Here is a 26,756-nt window from a genome sequence, read left to right as displayed (position 1 = left end):
ATAGAGAGAAAAGAAGAGGACCAAAAACAGAGCTTTAGAGCAGTGGTTCTCAACCTCGGTCCTCAGGGACCCCCAACAGTGCACGTTTTCCAGGTCTCCTAACAGAATCACAGGTGAAATAATTAGCTCCACCTGTGATCTTTTAAAATGTGCCAGTGAGTAATTAGTGCACCTGTGTATCTGTGAGGTGACCTGGAAAACATGCACCATTGGGGTCCCCTATTAAGGTAACCTGGACGCGGTGGACAAGCCGGTAATAATGACCATCATTATGCTAATAACCTCAGAAATGCAATGATATTAAAAGGTCTAGCATTTATATTAGTGTGCACCTACAAACTCCTCCTCCTGCTTGCTGCACTACAGGTCTCAGCAGGTAGCACCTCATTTGTTCAGGGTGTGCAGTTTAGGGCCCCTCCCCCATGGTCCCTGAGGGCTGAGGTTGATAACCACTGCTTTAGGGGATACCTACTGTTAGTGGAAGTGCAGGTGAGGTGGAGTCATGAGAGGAGACAAAAAAAGAGTGGTCAGAGAGATAGGAAGATAGCCAGGAGAGAGCAGTATCACGCAGACCAAGGAAGTGAAGGATTTCACTCCCTTGGAAGAGAAGGAAAGGGTGGTTCACATAATCAAAAGCAGCAGAGAGGTCAAAAGGAATTAGAGTGTGGTGGTCCTTAGATTTGGCAGCATGAAGATCATTGCAGACTTTTGTGAGGGCTGTTTCAGTTGAGTGGAGACGATGGAAGCCAGACTGGAATGGATCAAGCAGGGAGTGGGAGGAAGAAAAGGCTGTAAGGCAGTTATAGACAATGCGATCAAGGAGTTTGGAGGCAAAAGGTAGGAGAGAGATTGGACAGTAGTTGGAGTGTTAGGATCAAGGTATATAGATATTAGGGTTCAGTTTACTTTAATTGTCATACCTTTACATTTAGACTGCCTTTCTTAAAAGTGTCACTTTTGTGCATTAAAATATATAGCTTGAATGGGAGACATAGAAACACAGCCTCCAAGACATTACTAGAGCGGGAGCATGGCAACTCATGGGTGTTTAGCTCTAATAAAGAATAAATAGAAAAACTGTGCTACAAAGATGGGGTGCCAGCATGGCCTATGCCATAGGGGTGTGCAGGGATGCTGCTGCTGCAGGTCATGCCCCCATTTTCCATCAGTTCGGGGGCATGGCCAGCAGCCAGCTTTGGGAGCATGCCCCCAGCCCCTCTGCCTCTCTGAATAGACACTGTGCACACAGCATCTATTCCCTGCTCGGCAGGGAGAACAACCAACTCTCCCCTTCCCCACCGCTGGATACTTTCGGCCCCGGTCGGGACGTTGGCCCCTCCCAAAAGACCGGGACAATCCAGGGAAAAGCGAGACAGTTGGGAGGTATGAACTAACTAAGCTATACAAATCTGAAAGACGCTAATATAATAAATGACCTGCCACAAGAAAGCATACTGTAGCTAAGGATAATTCACTTGATTGCCAGCTATGATGATCTTTCTAGTGTAATAAGCATCTTAGTACAGGTACTGTACATATAAAATAAATTCCAAGTATAACTTAATCTCTGCCTCAGGAATATTACAATTAAACACTGAAAAACATTACTTTTCTCTGTGATATTTTAAGGAATCTGTTATTGTTTTTGTTTTTCACAAATATAATAGGGCATCTTCTCCCAGTCTGAAAATGACAGTGGTCATTTAAATGCCAGACGTACTTTGACAGAAATCACTTTATAAAAATGTCAGCAAGTCTCTGTGTTTTTATTAGTTTGTTCCAAAATCAATTTAGGTATTTCAGCTGAGTGCTTGTAAGTATTCCCCAAGCAATGTCCATTTCTGACTTTCGGCACAAAGGATATTACAGATTAATCAGATTTTCAAATTTGCGAATAATAGCTTTGCACATTTATTAGTTAATCCTATTATGTACCTCTGTTCTGATTGACATAACGCCGTATAGATAGAAAGTCCATTGAATCAGGTGTAGCAGTCAATTTTATTGCCACTTTAATGCGCTCAGTTGTTTTTACATTATTTATAAGAAAATATATTGGTTAAATAACATTTTCCCAAAGCCCATATTGGAATGAAAAAGAAACAAATCAATAAAAATATGGATAACACATGATACCGTAATATATATGTCTTTCTCTAAAAATAACAGAATTGTATGAAAATTACAAATGCTGAAGGCAATATTGTACTGAGCTATGAGCCTAATTCAGCATGGATTGCTAATTAGAGAATTAAAAAATTGAGCGATTATAGAACAATTATGCATGTGTGAGAGGAAATAGTGAATAAAAATGTGTATGGCTCGTAAACGCAATGTGCAGTAGCCGAAGTTTGATTGAGAGGAAGCATGGTGTTTGGGGGTTGTAACATGCCATTTTCTAGGCCATGTTCTAGGCAAAGTCCTTTTGATGTTTCAGTATTTGCATATGGATCTGCGATGGATAGCAGTTAGTGGCCCATTTGCAATTTTGCATGGAGCATTTTTTCTTTCAGATTAAGTGACGGCTTTCTCCTTGGAGTCCACTGCAAATTGTCTGATTAGCTAACCATGCCGAATTAGGCCTTTATTGTTTAGTATGGACCCAGATACCCCAAGAGGATTCTGATTGGATTCCTATTGGGGGAAAATGTAAATAAAGCCCAACGGTTTTTATAGGGCAATGCCATCTAGAGTTGCAGTGTGGAGAAATGACACCAGGAGCAAGCTCATGTCATGATACCTCCCTCCCCCCGCATATGTACACAATCACACATAATGGAAGAGAGCAGACATTACTCCATGCATCCAGTTGCTCACACTCCGCAGTTATGCAGAAGCACATCATACAATCACCTATAATACACGGATTGTAGCCAGCTAGTGCTGTGCTTCTTAAGCAGGGTTAGGCACTTAGAAGCGGGAGGGTTAGAGCTAGGTAGTGGGGTATGGGGTTAGGGTTAGGCACTAGTGAAGAGAGTTAGGGAAAGGCTGTAGGGTGGGAGGTAAGTATACTTACCTGACCACTGTCTGGATTCCCTCTTTTGGAGTGCCGGTGTCAGTATTCTCAATGTCAGCATCCCAAATGCTGGTCATCCTTATGTATCCTCTCTTTATACCCTAACCAGATTTTTTCCCTTTATCAATGGCACACCATGAACAATTAAAAAAAGGTTTCCAAGGTGTAGGGAAATCTAGCATAGCTCCGTCCCTGACACCTTCAAATCCCTGCCCTCAGGTCATTCAAAAAGAGATAACGGATGACCATTCGAGGAGCCCTACGTCCCCAATGCCATCTAAAGATGACATTACCCACCAAATCCAAGCTGCTGAATCTGTCATATTTCAGGGATTGGTGAAGAAGCGCTGAAAACTGTATTTTCTGAGGTTTTGCCCCAACTTTCAGATTGATGCATCCTGCCTTATTTACGTCAGGGTACCTAGCTATATTTTAAGTAGCATTTGTTCTGGCGATACAATCTTTAAGTCCACTTTTGCTCTGGCATTGCACAGAATGACATATTGCATGATATGTGTTAATGTGGAGGATTTGATCTCTATTAATAAATAGAGAACGCTGCTGATCTATTCAATACACTTTACATGATTGAGGTAGGCTGGTGTCGCATTGTACAAACTTTTCTGGCCAAATGCAGAACACGACCAATAGTTCACAGAACAGTTCTATATAACTCTTGGGAACAAAGCAGGTAAAATACAGGATCTGTATCTATATACTACTTACTGTACTGTGGGATCAACCTACAGACTGAGGTCATTATTTTAAGAGGTCTATCAGATACAGGGTACCCAGATGGCTCACAGGCAATGTCAAGGCAGACAGTAATTAGGTCATCATCAAAAGGTCAACATGCACTTGGTTGACATTGACAAAATGTTGACATGGATTAGATCAACAGGGTCAGCATGCATTAGTTGACACTGACAAAGGGTTGACACATAAAAAGCGTGATCTGACAATTGACGACAAATGACACGATCAACATGAGTTTATCAAGATTTCTCCAATTTTTGGGGACTTTTTTTCCAAGTAAAGTGTGCCGAGTGCAGCGGTATTGGAGCAAAGCACCTGGTCCAAAGTATGGCAAGCTACACTAAGTATGGCAAGCTACACATGCTCAGGTGTCGACATTTATACCAAAAACATTAACAACTTATGTTGACCTTTTCATGTGTCTACATTTTGCATGTGTTGACCTTTTATCACTGTCAACCTAGTGAATGTCAATCTTTTGACAGTCTACCAAGACATTATCTGTGCGCTAATCCACACCGCAGATACAGTGTGAGGTGAATAAAATATGTATCAAAATAGTTATCACGTTTCAGCCTTCAAGCAGTTACATTACTAAAGATGACTCCTGACACTCTTAGATATTAAGAAGCTTTTTTTTAATTCCTAAAATGTGCATTTTTCCAAAATTATTACATTGCCGTATAGCAAAGCATATAACAAATGAAATGTTATTGTTCTTAACAAAAAAGAGCTTACTATCTGATGTTAAATGATATTAAAGGACATAGCAATATGGAAGAAATGTTTTACATCTGTTAGAGAAACTATAAGATATGCAAATTGACAGTACGACATTATGCAATAATTTATTATAATCTAGTTAGTTGTTGTAGCATAATGTTTTTGCCAGATGGATCTCTATTCAGGGCACTGAGACACAAACGATGGTGTACATCAGTAGTAAATTAATCATGCTGGTGGTGTTTCTTTATTTGGTTTGCGTTTAGAAATTACACTAGCAGTTGCTCATTCGAGCATGAAAAGAAATTATGCTACACAGTCATGCTGGGAAGTCATGTATGTAAATTGATATAATGCGACCCACATTAGCCTCAGTGATGATAGGTTCAGTTTCTCTGCTGTCAGATCATTGTATCTCCCTGAATGAGCCGACTGCTCCGAACGAGTGTTAGCATAATTTATGCAGTTGATAAGTGATTTGAGCTCTCGTGTTATTGATAAAGCGTTTAAGCATATCATTTTCAGCCTGATGCTCTGTGACATCACGAGTGCAATGTAATGTGCTGATCTCTGGTTCAGATAATAAGACAGAGATTCTCTTTGCATTCCAGGGGCCAGAGGAAACTCCGTATCGTCTGAGTCGGGTACGAACGATCCTCTTCATCTCAGCCAGTCTCATCCGGGATTCTCAGTTGGGCCACAGGTAATGATATGCATTCATTGTTTATTAACTGATGAGTGAACCATTCTAAATGATATGAGACAATTGTGTTACTAAGGAGCATGTGATTTATTCAGTGTAAATGAAAGGAAGTGCAATGTTTTAAATGTTATTGTAGCTGTTATAAGTTAATAAGGTACATACTTTATAATAGAGGTTCAGTGATCTTTAAAAGGGACAGTAATGATTTATTATTCCATATCTATATTAATAAACATATCATGAGATGCTTATAACCACATTCAAATTAGTAATATACAGTATTATTGTATGGCTATACAGCAACTATATATATAGGTGCATATATCCATGTTCCAATGATACATAAAAACTCTTATACAGTATCTTCTTAATGTTGCTATTTATATAGAATCTTTGCTTTTTAATGTTTGAACATATCATAGTTGCTTTATATTATATTATTTCTTATATGCTTGCCATTTAAGATCAATATCCCAGAAAACAGTCATGGGGTACGGTACCCCTGTAATCTCACTTCTAGCCATCAACAGCCTCTACGTAACTCTGCAGAATATGTTAATGAGCCTGAACTCTGCCTGCACCGATGCGTCCTAATATCACAATATTTTCCCAAGACAAAAGGAAACTGAAATGATTTTTTCGTACTAGTTCCTAACAGAAGACAAGACGTATAAATTGGAACATTCAAGACATGTGTCACAGAGCTTTTTCTCTGCATTAAATATGGAAAAGGAGCTTGTTAGACAAAGTATCTCCCTACGGAGCAGATTTGACTCTTAGATGAGGTACTCAAGCTCAAATTTAACCATTCAAGCATTAGTTTCCACAGGCTTTTCCCCAATTTATCTTACCTTAGAGGGGCTAAAGGGTGCTTACTACTTATGCACTAGGTAAGAAGTAGAGAATAATTTGACCCAATCACAGTGGTATACACTTAGATTCCACATCCTGGGATTTTTATTTTGTAGAATGAAAATTTTTATTTGTGAGTCATACATTCATCTTCACAGGTTACCAGTAAAAGAAAGAATAGTAAAGGAAAAAGTAATATGTGTAATTTGGAAAAGTCTATTATAAGTTAATTGGCATTTGCCTAAGCTTACTGTATGTCAGTGCATTTGAGGAGCACCAAGAACAGCAAGTTCCGCAAATGTTCGGCTCAGGACTTTGGAACACTATTTTCACTACTTTCACCCCTTCGGAGGCACTCCGGAGAATTTTCTGGGCTATGGACCAGTGCCAGGAAAATCCTCGGTAGTGCCACTATCTGCGCTCCCTTCTTCTGGGCAGCGCCGCTGAGCTGCGGGCAGGGCCGGGCAGCGGCTGATCTAGCGTGCGGCGCTGTCTTGCCCCTGGAAATACAATGGGTTTTTTTAGGGAGCGCTCCCAAAAACAGCTTGCCCAGTGGGGGGCGTTCTCTAACAAAAAAAAACTGCCACTGAAGGGGTTAAGGATCTATTTACTAATACTAAGGGTACTTATATGTTAGTTGGTTGCCCACTATAGTTAGTATGCTCATACCCCCACTATCCATGTCGGCATGGAGTTGATTTTATATAGTGTGGCAGCGCAGCAAGGTGAGCGTACGCAAAAAACTAAGCAAATAGCTTAGTGGGTGCCCAACTAACATATACCTAACTAAGTTTTAGATGAAGATACAGTGGATGGAGATAACATAGTGTTCATTCTAGCACCCGACACTTTTGAAAACCCATGCAGTTCCTCTTCCCTGCCTGGGGTCTCGCTGTCTGCTGTAGTGCTTCTAGCACAGTATGGTGTGTATATCAACACTGATATGCAAACCAGACCTGTGCTAGAAACACCACAGCAGACAGCGACAACCCAGGCAGAGAACAGGAACTGCATGGGTATTCAAAGATGGTGGGTGCTAGAATGAACACTAATTACGTACCAACCATCCAGCTCCTAGCTTTCATTTTTCAAACCATGCCTGTAACATGGCAGTTAGGGCTGTGGCTCTTGCATGAACATTAAATTATTGCTAAATTGGAATATGAACTTTATCTCTATTTTGATCTTTTCGCAAAAGCTGGCAGATTCTTTTATATGATTTTCTGTAATCTGCATAATCATCTTCCCAGTTGACCCTGACAAGATTGCCAATCCCTGCCACTGAAATACAACCACCATTAAAATGATGTTACCAAAGCCACACTTTACATTCAGGATGTTGTAACATGACTGGTGTAGTGTTTAACTTGCACTATATATTTATTAGCATGCAGGACAATATGTCTCCTTTAGGGACTTATTTATCCAACAGTGATAAGCCTTTTTACAGTGTTCTTGCTTTTGGAGTTTCCTGGCAGCCTGTTATATGGATTGCAAACAAATGTGTAACCTCATATTCTTGTGCATGTACAGTATGAAAAAGGTACACAACTTACTGGGCATGCGCAACCTCATTGCCCATTATAGAAATAGTGGCTAATTCTTATGCATGGCCTCTTATGGCCCTGTTACTGTCCAATCATAATCCACATTATAATTTCTAGATTCCAATAGTACAATTTTGGTGGGGTGTTCAAGTGGTTAGTGCGCATAAATTATAAAAATGCAGCCTGCTAGTGAACCATAGGGAGGATACCTTCCCCCTGGAGATAGAATTCTGTATTGTGGATATATGGCACAGCTTGGCGCAAATTTATAAAAAAAAATGTGTGAGTTGTTTGAATTTAAAACAACATTTATTGACATCAATATTTTTAAAAAAACAAATTTCTTTAAAAACATATACTTATACATACAAGGTGCACATGGATATCACAATGGTTCTTTTTATAATGAGTAAAGAATACCTCACCCTATAGCAACGCGTTTCGAGGAATAATCCTCTTCTTCTGACAGCCTGAAGAAGAGGATTATTCCTCGAAACGCGTTGCTGCTATACGCTGGTGTAAACACACCCACTATTGGACACTTGGACATCCACTGAAAGGGGACGCACTTGCACTTTTCCCTTGGACTTCTACCCTCACATCTTCTGCGGTGGTGCCGCAGATTTGATATATTCAAAGTTAGCCCACCGCAATCCAGCTATAGGGTGAGGTATTCTTTACTCATTATAAAAAGAACCATTGTGATGTCCATGTGCACCTTGTATGTATAAGTATATGTTTTTAAAGAAATTTGTTTTTTAAAAATATTGATGTCAATAAATGTTGTTTTAAATTCAAACAACTCACACATTTTTTTTATAAATTTGCGCCAAGCTGTGCCATATATCCACAATACAAGATTCCAATAGTACACAGTAGGACAGACCTAGAAATTGAAACACAATTAAGACATGAGTCCTAATAATGTGATTTGTGGCTTCACATTTAGCCATGCAGACTCAAATAGTAAGTTTTAATACCAGATCCACTAGAACACAAAGATGTAGAATGAAAACCTGCTTAGTATAAATAAAAGCTCCTGTTTGCTTACAAAGAGATGTCTAATGATGTACAGGCTCTATTACTGCCAACAAGGTATTTCTTCACCCAATCAATGAATTTCTTGACCCGCATAGAGGAAAATTTGTGTCATCAGTTGTATCAGTGTCCATAGCTACTTTGTATTTTGCTTCTTTGTATGTAAGGCAGTACACACAGATCTTTGTAAATAGTACACTCTTTCAATGGCTAGTGATACAATGTTATTATTTATATGTATTCCAGTTTCGGAGTTGGTTTGACCAAATATTAATAGAATCTGTGGATTTTCATTGGAATATAGTACATAATTTATAATAGCTACCATTTCTGTTTTACAACTAGTTCTTTGTATTGAGAGTGCTTTCTTCTAATAGATTGACAGATCTGCTTTTTCTATGGTTTATTATTGTAATTGAGCTGTTTCTAAATGACATGTGTGTATGCATATTTATTAATACATTTTATATTTTATGCCAATCTCTATTAGTGAAGGACCAATAAAGTTTGACATATTATACTTAAAAGGGGAAATTCATGTAGGTATCATGAAATAAAATCTGAGACAGGGACAGATTGGTCATAAGCAGGGCCGGTGCAAGGCACCAGAGTGCCCCAGGCGAGTCGGGGTGGGGGCTCCCCGGTGCCGGGGGGGGTACCTGTCCTGCGGCGCTGTGTATTTAAAGCTGGTGGCGGTGGCAGAGAGGGGTCCCTGCAGTCAACGAGCGCTATCCGCCGGGCTATGCGGAAGCGCTTCTGTTGTGAAAACACTGGCCGCACGGCGCACGCTGATTGGCTGATCAGCCAATCAGCATGCGGACAGTGTTTTCACAACAGAAGCGCTTCCGCATAGCCCGGCGGATAGCGCTCGTTATTTCTTATTGACTGCAGGGACCCCTCGCTGCCTCCGCCGCCAGCTTTAAATACACAGCGCCGCAGGATAGGTACCCCCGCGGCACGGAGGGCAAAATGCCGCCCTCCAGTGGCCGGTGCCCTAGGCAAATGCCTAGATTTGCCTAGTGGTGGCACCGGCCCTGGTCATAGGCCTTACAGTGAAGAGTCCTGGTAGGCTGGTGCACCTGTGAGGTCGCCTGTCAGACAGTGACTAATTTTTTTTCACGGTTGTGGCCCTGTCCACTTCCTTTTTTCCCACACAAATAACCTTTGCCTGACAGGGCAAATACTCATCTTAGGCAGGCGCCCATCTATATGCATTGTGATATATGTTAATATAACAGAAGTGGGTGCTTTCTGGTGATGTAACATTTTCTGAGGTGTTCCTTGGCTCCACTGGGGGAAGGGTGGGAATATTTGAGATATTTGAGGGATAATGAGTTGTTTGTCTGCATGATGGTAGTTTTGGGGTCTGTGTTCAGTCTCAGTGAGGGGGAGGTAGGGCCTTATTTTAAATGTCAAATTGTAATAGCAGTTTAAAGGTCTGGGGTTCACTAGCCTGTAAAGTATATTGACACCAACAGAGCTTCCACATAGGTATAGTGATGAATTAATCCTGCCTAATTAGGTTTTGATTTGGCCTACATTTGATTTGATACTGGCCACATGAGGCCACTTCAGGAAATGTTTCCAAGGCCACTTTAAGTTGCCAATCTGCCCCTGGTCATCACTAGCAATTAAATTGCCAAACCACAGTGCTGGTCTTTTGTTGTATACTGTAGGTTTTTGAATGAAGAAAGTGGCCATTGTCCCCCTAATTATGTGACATTCTATTTCATATTCGAAGGCTCAATTAAGTAACCAGGTTAGCATATTTGATGGTAGGGTAGACTTATCAAGCCTTGGAGAGATAGTAAAAAGTGATAAAGAACTAATCAGCTTCTTTAATTTTTCTGACAAAGCCTACAAAATAGTAGCAAGAAGCTAATTGGTTGATACTCAATCTCCAAGCTTTTAAAAATCTCCTTCTGTAAAAGTATATACTCCTAATAAAACTGTTAATTTATTTATTATATTTCTCCTTAGCTCATTCAAGCTTACACTAGATGCTGGAGTGTGTGACTATGCAATGCAAAATGTCTCATGCCTAATGTAATGCATGTTATGACACGCTCTTCTTGTTCTCTTGCTTGACTCAAAGTGTAAGTAGCATCCTTGAAAAGACAGGTGGATGTTGAATGTAGCATTTGAAGTATATTAAGACCTCCTGGGAGATTTCTGAAATCATATTGCTTTTGGCAATCATTAAATTTGCATTATTAGTAGCTGTTGAGCAAACTAGAAGATGTTTGTGCTAGATGAAAGCAAGTGTGGAACATAAAGACTTGATGAGCCCACATAGTTTGAAAGTTTCCCCTGAAATGTGCAGTTCAGTAATTTAGCTGCCACCCATGAGTAGATCTTGTTGGTCAGCCTTCTTCCCGAAACACAGGACCCGTGTGCAATTTGACCACACATGGGTAGACAATTGATCCATTTACTTAAACCCAGACTGAGCCAATAAAATGACAGTGCCCTGATGAAATAACTGAAACCATGGAAAGATCACAGTTATGTCCTGACATAAGTCGCTGGTATAAGCAAACAAATATGTTCTATCTCTGATTTTAATAAGAATTTTTGGCTGATTTTAACATCTATGTTGAAAGACAATTTTAAATTTTTTAGATATTGTTCTTAAAATCCTTATGTTTGAAAATTGTACCAAGTCCTATATATCAGATTTACAGTATGTTTCTATCTTAATAATGTAAGGACACTGGTGTTATACATTGTTCTGTTCTATTCTAATAGCAAACTGATAGCAAATGAGAGGAACAAGACATAATTGGGAACAAGCCAAATTAGACAGACACTGAGGTCAATAGGCCTTATTCACACCTGATCACTACTGTGCGAAATTGCCCCATGCAAGTCTGTGAATTACTTGAAGATCAATCGCTGTTCAGCAAACCACTTCACAACTCACTTATTATCAAATTATTTTTCCAGTCTGTGCAAGTGTGCTTCACTCTGACCCTTCCACAACACTGCAGGCTGGTCAAGGCTGCAGCTGATGTCACAAGCCCTCCCTTAAAATGCCTGTACATGCATGCGTTTTTCCTGACAATCCCAAAAAAAACAGCCGGTTGCCACCCACGAAGGGCAAATTCCTGTAAATCAAACTATGGCAGGGTTGCAGGAAAAAAATCGATGATATTTTGTACTGGTGTTGCGCATGGGCACTGTGGCTCAGATACATGCACAGTCATTCGATAATCGGTCGGCTTGTGAAATCATGATCAGGTCTGAATAACCCCCTATGTACTAAGACTTCTAAAAGAGAGATAGTAGATGGAGATAAAGTACCAACCAACCAGCTTCTGTCATTTTTCCAAACACAGCCTGTAACATGGTAGTATGATTTTCTGTACTTCATCTCTCTCCAATGACCCCATAGTTCTTTTTAGAAGTGAAATTAGTGTCTTAAAATATCAGATGCATGATCAATGTACAAACTGCAGAGGTAGCTTCCATTATGCACTAGTGCTTGCACTTCATCTTGTTACTGATAGAAGACATTAATTATTTACAGCTCCACAAACTTGCAATATGTAAGAAGTTATTTATGTCCATTGACTAGATCAAGACGATCATATTATTGATTCATTTTTTTAATTATATTAAGTCATAATTAAGTTTTTTAAATAAGCAGTCTAAGCTGGTCACATCTCTGTGTACGATATAGTAGCCGAATTAGCTGGTAAACTTGTATGAAAGTACAGTATGTGTAAGGTTATTGTAGAATATTACAGGAGTAGCTGCTTATAAGTGGTGGTGAATAAAGGAAATGACTCAGAGATGCAGGCAATGCCGCAGCAGCTGTGTGACAAATGTGAATGTTGCAGCCACCAGAATTTGTATTATGGTGCCCAGTTTAGGCATCTCAGATCTGCTCCTTGTGTTTGAAAGCACAAACACCGGACACATGTTGGTCAGTAATTGACCTCCTGAGTAACCCTGTGGTCAGGCAACATGGCCAGCAGCTTAGTGTGTTTTCACTCAATCACAAACACATGTGATTGTGGAAATGTAGGGAGATAGAAACATAGAATTTGACGGCAGATAAGAACCACTTGGCCCATCTAGTCTGCCCCTTTTTTTAAACATGGGGCAGACTAGATGGGCCAAGTGGTTCTTATCTGCCGTCAAATTCTATGTTTCTATCTCCCTACATTTCCACAATCACATGTATTTGAGATGTATCAAACCTTCTGAAGATGACAGAAGGACAGGTCTACTTGATAAATGATGGCTGTATGCTGATTGGTTACTCAGTAACTTTGATACATCTACTGCAAAATCATTTAAATTGTCAAATTGTTGTGCAGTTGGCAGATAAGATAAGGACCATTTCTACAGTAGGATCAATAAAGCCATTTCCCTTATGCAACAGTCTCATACACCCTATTATAAGCAACTAAAGTATGCTTAAAGTATTTAGAGCCTGGTCATGACTGAATCATACTTGCCAACTCTCCTACAACTTGTGGAAAACTTTGGATTTTTATAGGATATTTTATTCTCCTGCATCCCATCCGCTTCCTAGTGACGCAAGCAGGATGAGGAGATTAAACAGTGGAATCATGGAATTGAATGGGGGGGCAGGGCTAATGAAACAAATTTGTAATTAAGTAATGCACCTCCTAAATTGCGCTGCTTTGGATGTAGGGCCTAGTAATGTGATAACCCCCTCCCTTCCGCCCCCTCAAAGTAACAAGCAACATCTGCTCTCCGGGCTTTTCCCGGAGAAGAGATCTGAAGAGTAGACAAGTATGCACTGAATACATTACAATGTTATATTATATTTATATTTAGTCTATAGTGACCTCATGGGTTACTGTATAATACTGAAACCCAATAAAAACCCGTTCCCCTATGAAATTTCTACTTTCTGCATTGGTCTTACAGCCCAGGTATTAAATACTTATTTCTAACCAGAGGTGCTCGGGACATTTTATATATTTCTTTTTTATTGTTTGAAAGAATGTATAGCAATAGCAGCCATATAAATGTAACACTTATATGGTGTGGAGTTAAATAAAACATTGCCCATGGGAAAACACAATATACTTGTTTAGGCATTTGTTATTCTTATGTCCTGGCATCATATTGTACCTGTATACCACTGCTAAACAATGGCGATGTACATTTTTTATACATAGTATACAGTATGCTTTGCACCTTGCATTTGCAGTTCAACATACTGTAAACAACACTTAGCCAGTTGATAAAGCAAAGTGGTTTATAAAATGCTTTTCAAAGTACCGTTGTAGATTTTTCAGTCTTCCTAGCAATAGAAACTCACACTTTGCTAAATTCAGATTTATGTTTGTTTTCTAGCCACTGCTAGCAGCACAACAGCTGGCATCAGCGGTAGCAGGAGTGATGCCCGGAGGTGCTCCGGCACTCAACCAGCCAATCCTTATCCCATTTAACATGGCTGGGCAACTCGGGGGGCAACAAGGACTGGTCCTGACGTTGCCTACAGCCAATCTTACAAACATTCAAGGCCTGGTTGCAGCTGCAGCAGCAGGAGGGATAATGACGCTGCCATTGCAAAATCTACAAGGTAAGTTTCTTTATTTAATTGTGACTCATGAGATTACTGAAACAATATACAATCAGAAGGATGATTTGCCAAACTGAAGCTGCGTGTGGGGGGGGGGGGGGGAGGGGGGATGGGGGGATTTAAATTTCTCAATACACTGCTTAAAATTGTATATATTCTTTCTATATCTAGGTAGCTATTTATCTATAAACAATTATATTTCTTGAATTATGAATTTAGGGGAACATTGGAAAATGTTATATACTGTATAAACAATGTCAAATACTAATATTCATGCAAAAAATGCAGGTGGAGAAGTGGCAATATAGCAAACTACCATGTACTTGCTCATCCTACCTCTGTGATACATAAATGAAAAAAGATTTTTGTGCATAGCCTACATTTACCTGCAGCTCTTTCAACATATAAAATATCACCCCCACTACAAACACCTGATGCACCTCTGTAAGTTTACAGCATCATCTTAGTAGAATCTGATACACTTCTTAAGATAAAACTGATGACATTTGAGTTAACATCATCACTGGCCATGTCATGCCTATGAATCAACTAATCCATATATTACTTTCTGAAGCTAAGTGCATATTTTTATTATATGTAGATATTTATACATCTAAACATCTGAATGGTATCCACACACTTGTTTAGTAAGTCATCATCATCATCATCATCAGCTTCATAGGAATTTACTTGAACCAAACCCTTTCCTTAGTGAAAGACGTGTCTCTTCCCTACTCTGCAAAGCTGAAAATCTGTCAACATGCCTTCAAGAAACATTGTATGCGTTACCAGATATGTCTCCAGTTGCTGAAGAGTCACAAAAGTCACAAAGTGGAGATGTGACTAAAATGCTTACAAAGCTGCATCAACCGTACTGTATTGCATATGCTTATGTCCAGTGCATAGACAGAATGAAATAATGCAAGATATGCTCCACAGGGGTTGGGTTTGGTATCCCAACAGTCAGAATGCAGACTGTCAAAATACTGGCAGTGGCATCCCAATTGTCATAATCCTGACACATTTTTGAAAGTACTGGAACCCTTACCCTCACGCTAACCCACCCCTCCTATAGGCTAACTCTATCTCTTCCCTCCTGTAGCCAAACCCTTATTTACCCCTCCTGCAGCCTACCCCTAACCTTACACCCCTGCAACCTAACCCTAATACTGGCAGAATGTGGATTCTGACAGTCAGGATGCCGCTGCCAGTTATGTGGTTGTTGGCATCCTGGCAGTTTAGATACTGACTAAATCCCCTCCACATTTATGTGTACCATACACAACTTCTCCTAAGTTTATTCGGATATCACTTAAATTTTATCTGCTTGATTACAGAAGTATGGCGGGACAACTTTGGGGGTTATTCAGAGCTGATTGCTACTGTGAAAATTAGCATGGTGAAAAAAAAAATCACCCGATGGTGAATGAGTTGCGTATGGATTTGCATCTGGAAGACAATTGGTGATCTTTTTTTGCAAAACATTCACAGGCTTTATAAAGGGCGGGTTTTCATTCTGTCTGGGCGGTGACTATCTGATCACAGGGCTCTGCAATTTTGCACAGCAGGGATCATGTCTGAAGAACCCCCTTAGTTGGGTAAACTCTCCAGTGACATAATGTATATTATTCAGATCAGTGATCCCCACCTTTTGATATATGTTATTTCCAATAATGGCCTGATACACTGCCAATGTTTTCACAGTTGACCAATGTTTTTTTCCTACTGTTCATGTGTCTGAGTGTCACTGCTCATGTGCCTGGACGGATTTTAGACAGCATCATAGTATATATTTGAACACAGAACAATTGACAGGTAGTGAGCTTTGTGGGAGGTATCAAGATGAGTGGAGAGTAAGACGCAGATGTGTCACAACCATTTCAGGAAGGTCTCACAGTCAGTGACTGTGTCCTTGTATGCATTAATACTGCTGGGCCCTGGCAGAAGGGGGCCTGGGCCAGTTGCTCTCTGTGCATCCCCTTAATCCAGTTTAGCAGGTTAGTATGGATGACAGATTTAAAATGGTGCCCAAGAGTTATACTAGTGCTCTCCAAGGCCTAACGTGTAAAGCAGGCATGTCCAACGTTGGCCCTCCAGATGTTTTGAAACTAAACATCCCAGCATGCTTTGCTATAGTTTTAGCATTCTCTAATAGCAAAACTGTGGCAAAGCATGCTGGGATGTGTAGTTTCACAACATCTGGAGGGCCAACGTTGGACATGCCTGGTGTAAAGAGTAACTTAATGCAGGGCTGTTACATCTTTTTTTTTTTACTGTAGATTGATTGTGGTTTTTCTGTACCAACACATTACCATCTGTCCTCAGTGTTGTCAGTCAGCAAGCCCTGGAGTGGGATGATGACCCTGATCTGCTTAATCAGATTTTTCTTACATGTTAAATACACTTGGACTTTGTGCAGGAAAATAAGCTCCATTAAATATTCTCAGGAAAGTTGCTTTATTACTTTAGATGATTTTTACTTTTCATATTTCTATTGTCCCTAGAGTTTCACCTGTTGGTGGGGCCCCAGCTTATGCAGCACCTTGTGGCTATTTTAAAGATTAATGTCAACAGACCTTTCTTATCATACTTGTAAATGGTTTTCACTTTAATGTTTAAAATAATGTCTCTCTCATACCATTAACTTGCAGCTCGGAACCTGTCAGTCATAAATCATAAATGAAAAAAGGGCAAGCTAATGCACAAATTTTACTTGTTTAAAATGTGAGAGTGCATGTAAAGTAGGGAAGCAAAGATTAAAATAATGCAGAAACAGCACTGGGTAAAAGCAGATTTAACAAAGTGAAGGAAGAAGCTTTTTAGAGGAGGTGGATGATAAAATCTTAATGAAGAAACAGGCATTATAAAAAAAAATGCATTCCATTGCTTGTTTTTGCTTATGCGTATATATGCTATTATAAATAAACATTACATGATACGTCATGAATTTATTCTGCTTATGCGTTCTGGATTTGCGCTGAGGGCACATAATCACTATAAGCTTGCTGTATTAGCCAAAGTTTTTAGGTGCAGTGTCAGAACTAAAACAACTGCAAGCAATTATGCATATATGTATGTGTACACACACACACAAACACACACACACACACACACACACTTACGTTTAAGTTTAACAACTGGGAGGCATCTACAGTATGTACAGATTATAATTCCTTTATTAATTCATATGTTAGGACTTGCACCATGTGTTACTTTTTCTTGAACCCATACTAATGGGCAATGGCCTACTTCATGCTGCCGTTACTTATAGCTAATGATTTCCGTCTTGTGTCACATTGCAGTGCCCAAGTTCATATTATGCCACATTTTACCACCCTCCAGTTCATAATATACCAGCAGGTCAGATTATGTTGCATTACAGTGCCCATTTAAGAATATGCTGCATTACAGGGCTCCCTTACTATTATAACATCAACTACACAGACCTCTCACTGGAAATGGAATGTCACCTCATTACAGGTCACACTCAATTGCTTTCAGGCAAATGTGGGAAATTATTAGGTAACCCTTCCATGTGCTTCCAAATGCATATCCTAAACCTATACAATTTGGTAAAATAAATAAAGCTTGGTAGTAAAGGGGTCGATGACCCTACTGTCATGAAGTAGGATTCATTTATTCACCATCGTTCTTTCTCTTGCAACTTAAGTTCCTATATGACTTTGTCCACTGCTCAAGCTGCAGTCCCCCATATGAGCATGTGCATGCAGTCAATTTGGACATGTCCAATGTTGCACACAGAACAGTTTTTGGGAAGCAGAGAGAACAGTAGAGAATCCTTTCTCAGGGTCAGTAACCCTTATTTGGTTACTAACCCCCACTCCCCCATAGCAAATGACAAAAGATCAGACCACAATTGGAATTATCCTTCACGCTACATCATATAGGCTGTGATTATGTCAGTGAAAACCCAATCAGTGAACACCCAGTTTACATCAGATAACGATAAATATGCTCTTCTTCCTACTTGCTGGATTTTTACTAACCTACTCCCACTCAGGCCTGAGGTTTGTATGGGCTACAGGGTAACCCACTTATGAGGAGCCCTACCAATACAATTTTGAATTTGATATGTTGACATTGTATAAATAGAAGTATAATATGAAAATAATCCTTGCATCATAAATGTGTTGAACACACTGTAGTGCCTCCAGTTCACATTATACCACACAGAGATCTCAGTTCATAAATGTGGGTCTGTGACAGGGTCTCCCACTCTACCAATGTGTGTGGGTCCCTGTGTGCAGAGGTCTCTGGGTAACTGCCCCAGCTGCCTTGTTGTTAATCCACTGCTCCCTCTAGTAGCTGAAAGTTACTCCCTGTAGGCATTTTCCTCAAAACTCCCCTTGTTCTTTAGAAAGGCTGAGTTAAACCGAAATGCGGGCGGGGGTTGAGCAGCATTGGCAATTCAAGCATTGCAGCTGTAAATCCATATAGAAAGATGGAATGATAATGTGATTTTTCAAAATGAAATGCCTTCAGAAGATGAGGGCTTGTGATTGGTCATTCGATGTGCACCATTGATACCTACTAGCATTTCTCCAGAAAAAAACAGCTGCTTATATTGCAGCTCCAGGCACGGGAACTGGGAGGTCAGCAAAACAAATCATATAAAGCACATTGGTAGTAGTGCAGATTTAAAAGAGAAAAAAATACATTGTATTTACTAGTAGACCCTGGTTACTCCAGTCTGTCTCTGTTTGCGTGGCCCCTTAAATGTATAACTTTGTTCAGAATTTATCCTTTGTGAATGATTTAGAAATGTGACGTTAGTTCTTGAACCTTCAGAATTGGCCTAGAAGTCAAATCTTTGTATGAAACTATTTCCGCAACTGAAGATTTTATCAATCACCTGGGACACAATGGCGAGTTTTAGCACTTCTGAAATTCCGCTGTGCTACAAGGAGTAGCACGTCCACAAAAACTGAATTTGTATTATCACAAGTTTATGTACAGTTCATAATAAAATGTAAGGTAAGATAAACCATTATTTGGTAGTACTGTACATTTTTAGTAGAATTTCTTGCTAGCATTGTAGATTTCTAAAAAATATAAATCTCCGCTATATATTTAAAAAAACTTGTAAAAAGGTTTCTCCCCCTAGTTGTCTGAATACAACTAGCATAATGAAGGCAGCAATTTAAGATATTAATAGTATGCCACAGTCTATTGAAAAGAATATCAAGTCCATAACTTTACCATTTAGTACTGTATTGCTTGAGTGCAGTTATGTGTCACATACCTTGTAACTACCGGTGTTAAAGATTGCTTGGAGACACAAATAACTGTGAGTCATAATTACTATATACTATGTGTATGTTTGATAAGGAAATAGGTCTTTGCACAGGAAAATAACTGCCTGTCACCAGCCTTTATGTAATTCTCGGATTATCAGTATGTTCTTCTTTTGCCCTGTAATATAATTTAAAAGAAAGTTCATCAAATATGACATGTTAATGTAAGTAAAACGCTTTGCCCTTAGCAGTTTGGCACACATGGCTTCTAACCCAAAGAAAATCGAGATCCGTCATTTCTGCTGAAACCTTAGAGGCATGTAGCAAATGAGATACGCACAAGTTCTACTATGACAAGCGAGGAACGTGACACCAAAACTTAATAAGCCTTGAAAAGTCACAGGTAACTGCTGTAAATTGCAAAAACAGAAATGACTGACAATCATTTTGAAATGTATTGCATTTGTCGTAGCTCTTCCCCAATGATTTCATGCAAGCATAGCATCACAGAAAGATGGGCTGATCATGTAGTGAGCCTTCCAAATGCATGCCAACTATTTGTAAGTGCACTGGAAGTGGCAGAGTAAGGAGAATTTTTTTAAGATATAATTTAGCAATTTTAAATTTTGCAAGTAGTTAAGTTTGGGTTGTGTTTAGATACTTACTAACCACAGTACATACCTTCCCAGCCTGAGAAAGGTAGGTAGGATCTGGCATTGACTTTTAATACTGCATTCCTCAGGCAGGAGAGACTGGAACAGTTTGGACTAAGTGGTCAACTTGATGGTTTCACATTATTTCTAAGAATGCAGCTAACAATAATAGTGTAGACACCTGTACTCTGCATTTGGATAATTACTATCTATTAGGTATTTATATAACACATACATATTTTCCCGCACTTTACAAATAATATTTGGCCATTCACACCAGTCCCCTGCCACAGTGGAGATTGCAATATATGGAATTTATGTTCTAAGTCTTGGAGAGAGATAAAGTGGACAGAAATAAAGTACTATCCAATCAGCTCCTAATTGTTACATTACCTCTGTCCACTTTATATCTCTCCAAGGCTTAACACCTAGACCCCTATATTTTCTTTCAGGTGACCATACCATATATACACACTGCAGGTAATAGCTGGAAGCAAATTAATCTATATACTGTATTCTTTGCAGTGAGTGAGAGATGAAACCAAAGCACCAAGTAAGGGCTGTATTATGGGTGGTGTGGCTGGTGCTGTCGCACAGGCAGAGTGCCCGTGAGTTACATGCTTGCTGACTGTGCATCCTACTATTAGGCCAGTGCATTCTTTGCACATTATGGCCATACATCCTGTAGGCTGTATAGTCTCCCCCATTGGAGCAGTGCAGTAGTAAAACACCCACCCAATGGGCCTAGACTTATGACAGTATGTACTTTGGAAGGTGAGTGGTGGCTGCACAGAGCTGCACTCAGCTATGAAGGGATCAGAACATGTCAACACCCTTATCAATAAGTGGTCTTACTGAAAGAATAGAAATACATACATACTGTACATATATATATATATATATATATATATATATATATATATATATATATATATATATATATATATATATATATGTACATAGAGGCATATCTTTATAATAATACCAGAAGGACAAATTTTATGAGTGACTTATTCCTATGATGCTGGGCACATATTCTTTCGTAGATTTGCTAAATTATATTGGTGTGTTATTTCATTTGCATTGGAAATGGCAGGTGGAAGTTTTTCACAAAACTCTGAAATGCAGAGTTTTGTGAAAAACTTCCACCTGCCATTTCCAATGCATTACCTTTGTGCTCATGAAAATGTGACAGTTGGTGAACTCTCCCAGGACGGGATGCACTAAAGTGAAAATGCGGTAAAACCCCTTTTTTGGGGATTTTCACTGCATTTCCAAATGCACCAAAGCCCCTCAGCCAGTGCTCAGTTGCCAGCAAATCCTATGGGCATCTGTCCACAGTGCTGTGTGAGGGATCTGTCATGGATCCCTTTCCAGCATCCCCGCAGCCAGTGCCATCTCTCAGCATGTGCAAAGGGACTCCCGGGTTCAAGACCTGGAAGTACATTGACACACCGCAAACAACAGCTCTCATTGTATGAACCAGCGTTAAGTGCAGATATGCACTTAACGCTGGTTATCTGGGGAGGGGATTACGATTTCCCTAATGTATTACTAATGCACTTAACGCGCGCTAGTGACAGCCCACTGAGTTACGCTCTGCGGAGCTGTCCCCTGCACCCCCCCCCCAGTGTTTAGCGCTGGGGCGATGTATTAACAGCCACCCAGGCATTAATTTGCCCTGGCCACTTCACCAGCTCAGGGCTCCCCATAGTGGGGGATAGGATAACGCTAGCCCTGCTTCTGGCTCGGGCTGCACTAGAGATCTCGCGGTTTTAGCGAGATCTCGCGCATTCCCAGAAACCCGCCAGGTGTGCGCGGGACGCCGGGGGGGGGGGGGGGGGGGGAGCCGATAAGGAGAGCCGTTATCGGCTTGGGGGGGGGGGGGGGTTAATACATCTGCCTATAACGTGTGCCCGCTTCTCCACGTTATGCTGGAGAAGCGGGACTCATTATTTAAAAAATGTTATAGGCAATAGACAGATTGATACAAGAACTGTTCTTTGCATCAATAATCACATATGTTAGTGCATATGCAATTATTATGATGCGCAGCCCCGCAATGTGTTGGTCTGGAAACCGTGACAGTTATTTGCAGCCACCCAATAAGCAGGGATTTTTCGACTCCTATGCGAATGAAAAGGGTTAGAATGTTCCGCTCACCAAACTTTTGCCCAATGGAAACCAGTCACATCAGCTAATGAACACAGTGTGTGCCCTGTATCCATGAACTATAGTACAGTATGTACCTCTCTAAAGCACTACAATGGCACTGGCAGTGCCGCACAAATCACTGGGTAAATGGAGAGTTGGACATTTTCCCAGTGATTTTCACATAAACAGTAAAACATTAATTTCTTAATAATGTAAATTATCTATTAGCTCAACATGAATAATAAAATAGAGAGTTTTTATAGTTTTTTTTTCTTCATGTAACAGATACAAGCTTTCTTTATACTTGTTTCTTATTTGTTCATATTTTTATGGAAATGTATTCTATACATTTGGGATAATATATCTAATTACATATACGGTAGCCTTTCAGAAAATGAAAATAAGTCAATGCATAATCGTGATTTACTGCACTTTCACCCTGATAACTATCCTGAAAAGAAAATGTAATAAAAAAACCTAGTTATAGTGAGTAACAAAATGTATTGACTTTTCCCTAAATGTAAGGAAATTAATGCACATTTCTGCAGCCAGCCTTGTTCACACAGCACATATGATTTACAGTGTATCAAAAAACACGCCGGCAGTGGAATAGGATTAAGCCATTGTGGATATTGTATGAATTACAGATTCATAAATAGCTCAATAAAGATGTAAATTCAGTTTTTTTCTTGTCATGTTATTGTTCCCACAAATCATGCAGCACTGTTCCACTTACTGAACAAATGCAAGCCTGTTCCTTGCTATATATTTAGTGTTCAGTTCTTCCCATTGTCCTAAGACATTATTTAAAACTCTATATAAAAAAACCTCACATATATTATTCCATACATTACTGAAGCTAAAAATAAAAATAAATATAGGTGATACTAATTACTATGTAAGAAGACATTACTGATTTTATAGGCATATAAGTCATTTGTTTATAGGAGAGAAGAATTATGAGAGATAAACTCATCTACTAATAATGCCTAGGCAAAGGTTTTCTCATGAAATAGATTTGACATTACCAAAACTGCTGTTTTCGAATACTAAACGTACAGGGTATGGTGGCACAGTAGTTAGCATTGCTGCCTCACAGTGATGGCTTCATATTTCAGGGTCAACTTGAGCACTATCTGTGTGGATGTTGAAGGTTTCCTCCCACAGGACTAATTATGAATTGGGTTTGAATGCTGCAGTCAATTTTGTTCATACGGAGAGTTACTAGAGTGCAACGCCATCTGCACTCCATCTGCACTGCATACTTAGATACACGTACAGAATCGATGCATTATCAAACTTGCATTGGCTCTATGTGATGCTCCTTTCTCCACCTGAACATGGCGCCCTGCGTTTCTGGCCATACTTTTATTAGAAAAAAGTATAAAAGTTCTAGTGGGCCGTTGCATGCTGGGGCCAGTGATTCACCTGTAAAATAAACATAAACAATGACCTCCATATCCACGGGCATTAGGGGTATGGATAAGAACCCTACTTCTAAATGATAAAAATACTGTATGTACGTATTTGACCTGCCTCTGCAGTCCAATAAAGCTCCATTATCTATGGTGACTGCAATAAAGCTGCAGCCTGAATTTGCATTTCTTGCAATCATTTAAATCTGCCAAACTTAAAGTCTAAAATGACTTTTTACTGTATACTTATAAACCCGTTTCATCGACTGATGACCCAATGAGTCCTAAAGAGTAATGAGGTATATATTTTTTAAGAATACTCTATATAATAGAGATAGATGGAGAATGATCTTTCAGTAAGATACATTTTAATGGCTGCCACATGAATAACGATGTTAGATCGATTCTAGAGACAATTGTATATTGATAGATTCGATCCAGAAATTGCGATGGTGGTGGTTATGTTATTACCTTGTCCTGTATCTATTACTTCACTGCAAATGTGTGACTAGATCTGTGTGAATGAGCAACCTTTTTTCACAAGTATTGAAAAATGTATATCCTAAAAAAGATTAATATTATTTCCATTTCTAAGTGTATTAAATCTGGTATTGATCCAAAAGGATCTCTGACTGGCCATCCCTAGTAAGTAGCAATAAAGGTAGGAATTTAAAATACACCCCAGCATCAATGCAGCTGATTTGTTTTCAACATGCATGTGCCAAGGTACTGTAACGGGTATGGATCATTAGGTCACCAGCATTATAGTCGACATGCATTTAGGTCGACATGAGTTAAGGTAGACATGCGGGAAGGTTAACATGAATTTAGGTTGACCGGGTCATTAGGTCGGCATGGGTAAGGTCGACTGGGTCATTATGTCGACACGGGTAAGGTCGACATTGAAAAAGTCGATATGTGGTTTTTTTTAACCGGAAAGTCAAAACAGTCAACATAAACACTAAAGTGTTGCACCAGGTCCCCTCGCATGGCTCGCTGAGCTCGCCATGCTTGGTGTCGACATGGACACTAAAACATAGCACCGTGTTCCCTCCCATGACTCGCTACGCTCGCCATGCTTCAGGCAAAGTGCCTCGCTATGCTCGGTACACTATTTTATTCTCCCACCACACCCTAGATGGTAGGGATTGAAATACCGCCTGTCGGCACATTTTCCCTAAAAAAAAACAGTAAAAAAAAACATGTCGACCTAATGACCCTGTCGACTTACCCGTGTCGACACAATGATCCCGTTGACCTAACCCATGTCGACATTAAGTCATGTCGACCTTCCTGCATGTCGACTTTAAGTCATGTCGACCTAAATGCATGTCGACCTAATTAATGGTGTTGACCTAATGCTTGCCAACCACCAATGCTGGTGACCTAATGACCGTATCCCACTGTAACTTTGGCTGTACTACTGTAACTTAACTTCAACTCAGTTTTCCAATAGATTTAATATGGCATTCAAAATTCAGCGAAAGATGCAAAACTGTATCTCCTCAACTCTTTTCTGGAAATTTTTGAGTTATGTCAAATTGACAGCATTCAGAAAGACAGACATAATATTTACCCATTGCAGGTGAAACTGTTTAATTTGCATATTGTCATTTGCAAAGCTCTTTTAAGTTTCTGACACTCATAAAGAAAATTTTAATCATTTAAACGAAGTTAAACATGTGCCTGTATTGATGTAAAAGAGATTATAAAATCCCTAAGAGTTGACACGCTTGTCTAATTTTCTATTTAAAAGGAAAACAGAAGCTATTGAATTTAATTAAAAAAAATTGTTATATGATAATTTGTATTCGGAAAAAAAAAATACAGCAGAAATACAAAAGCATTCAAAGTTCAATAATATGTATTCATGACAGTCTCGATCTAGAGATAAAGCTCAGATACTGTATATTATAAATAATTTGATAGTTTATATTGAATCTGTTAAGAAAAATATAAAAAATACACCCATTTAGGATATAATAGGTTTGATCATGATGCACTAAAAAGAACTTTCTTCAGACAAAAGGGCAAAATGTTAGCATTTTGTAAATAAAATGTATAAAGAGTAAAATGTTTAGGGATGTAGTCCTAATGTCAACATTTACAATGTCATTCATAATGATACTGTTGAAATAATGACCTTGAGCATTTGTTCATCTGCAGAGTGTCAATATCGTCAAATTGTGAAATGCTGATAATATGTCCGAGGGTTAAGGTTAGGCTGCAGAGGGTTGGGGGTTAGGAATCAATGGAAAGGTTAGATGATACAGTACGATTGGTTTGGTATGTATGATCAACATTTCAGCTATGTCTACATGCATCAAGGCGATATAAGAATATAAAAAAATGCATCAGATGGAGGTGAGAATGTCTACATAATTGAAATGTCAACATGCTAATCAAGTTGAACTGTAACATGTTGACGTTTACAACATGTAAACATTCTCACCTCAACCTAATGCATTTTGACATCCTAATATTGACCTGATGCATGTCAACATGATAAACTGTTGACAAATCATCCCTTGGTCGGTCTAGTGTTTTAACTGCTTCCAGCATTATTGGCATCTCCAGTGTCTTCTTCTTGGTTTTTTGGTCCGGTGATCATTTTAGCAATAGCTCTGACAGATACATCAGAAGAATGTTGTTCCATTAAGTATCCTCATCCTTTCCCTAATCTTAATCTCTAATACTCCCCCTACTACCTAACCTTAAACCCACACATCCTAACCATTACCCTCTCAGTGACACCTAAACCTAACTGCTTGCATACTGAGAATGTTAAAATTTCACATGGCAACATGTTGAACAATGTTGACATTTTGGTGTTATTATTGTGATGTAGACATTATGAATTAGGTTTACTGTCCACCATGTGAATTGATACATTTAGAACTAGCAATACACCCGGAAGTCGAAAATTTGCACCGGAAGTCATGAACAATATACTACCATACCTGGAAAACACAGCTGGAGCTGACAGACCTGATGTTTTGTTGACATTTCAAATATTGTGATATTTCATCCGTGTTGACTTGATCAATATCAACATGGTAATATAATACAATAATAGCA

At 39.4% G+C, this 26,756-nt stretch overlaps 1 protein-coding gene across 6 annotated transcripts in view; it reads left to right on the top strand.

Moving 5' to 3' along the window:
• The window catches only part of POU6F2 (POU class 6 homeobox 2), a 513,474-nt gene that overhangs the window by 244,348 nt on the left and 242,370 nt on the right, over positions 1 to 26,756 (top strand). For all 6 annotated transcript variants that reach the window (XM_083188467.1, XM_083188463.1, XM_083188465.1 and 3 more), the window contains 2 exons: positions 5,107 to 5,198; positions 13,973 to 14,201. In XM_083188467.1, the coding sequence (XP_083044593.1) occupies positions 5,107 to 5,198; positions 13,973 to 14,201 (321 nt within the window). The remainder of the gene's footprint in view (positions 1 to 5,106; positions 5,199 to 13,972; positions 14,202 to 26,756) is intronic.

Source organism: Crinia signifera, chromosome 5 (genome assembly GCF_055691185.1).
Source record: "Crinia signifera chromosome 5, ASM5569118v1, whole genome shotgun sequence".
NCBI lineage: Eukaryota > Metazoa > Chordata > Amphibia > Anura > Myobatrachidae > Crinia > Crinia signifera.
The sequence above is the reverse complement of the archived record's forward strand: the minus strand, read 5'-3'. Positions and strand labels throughout refer to the sequence as shown.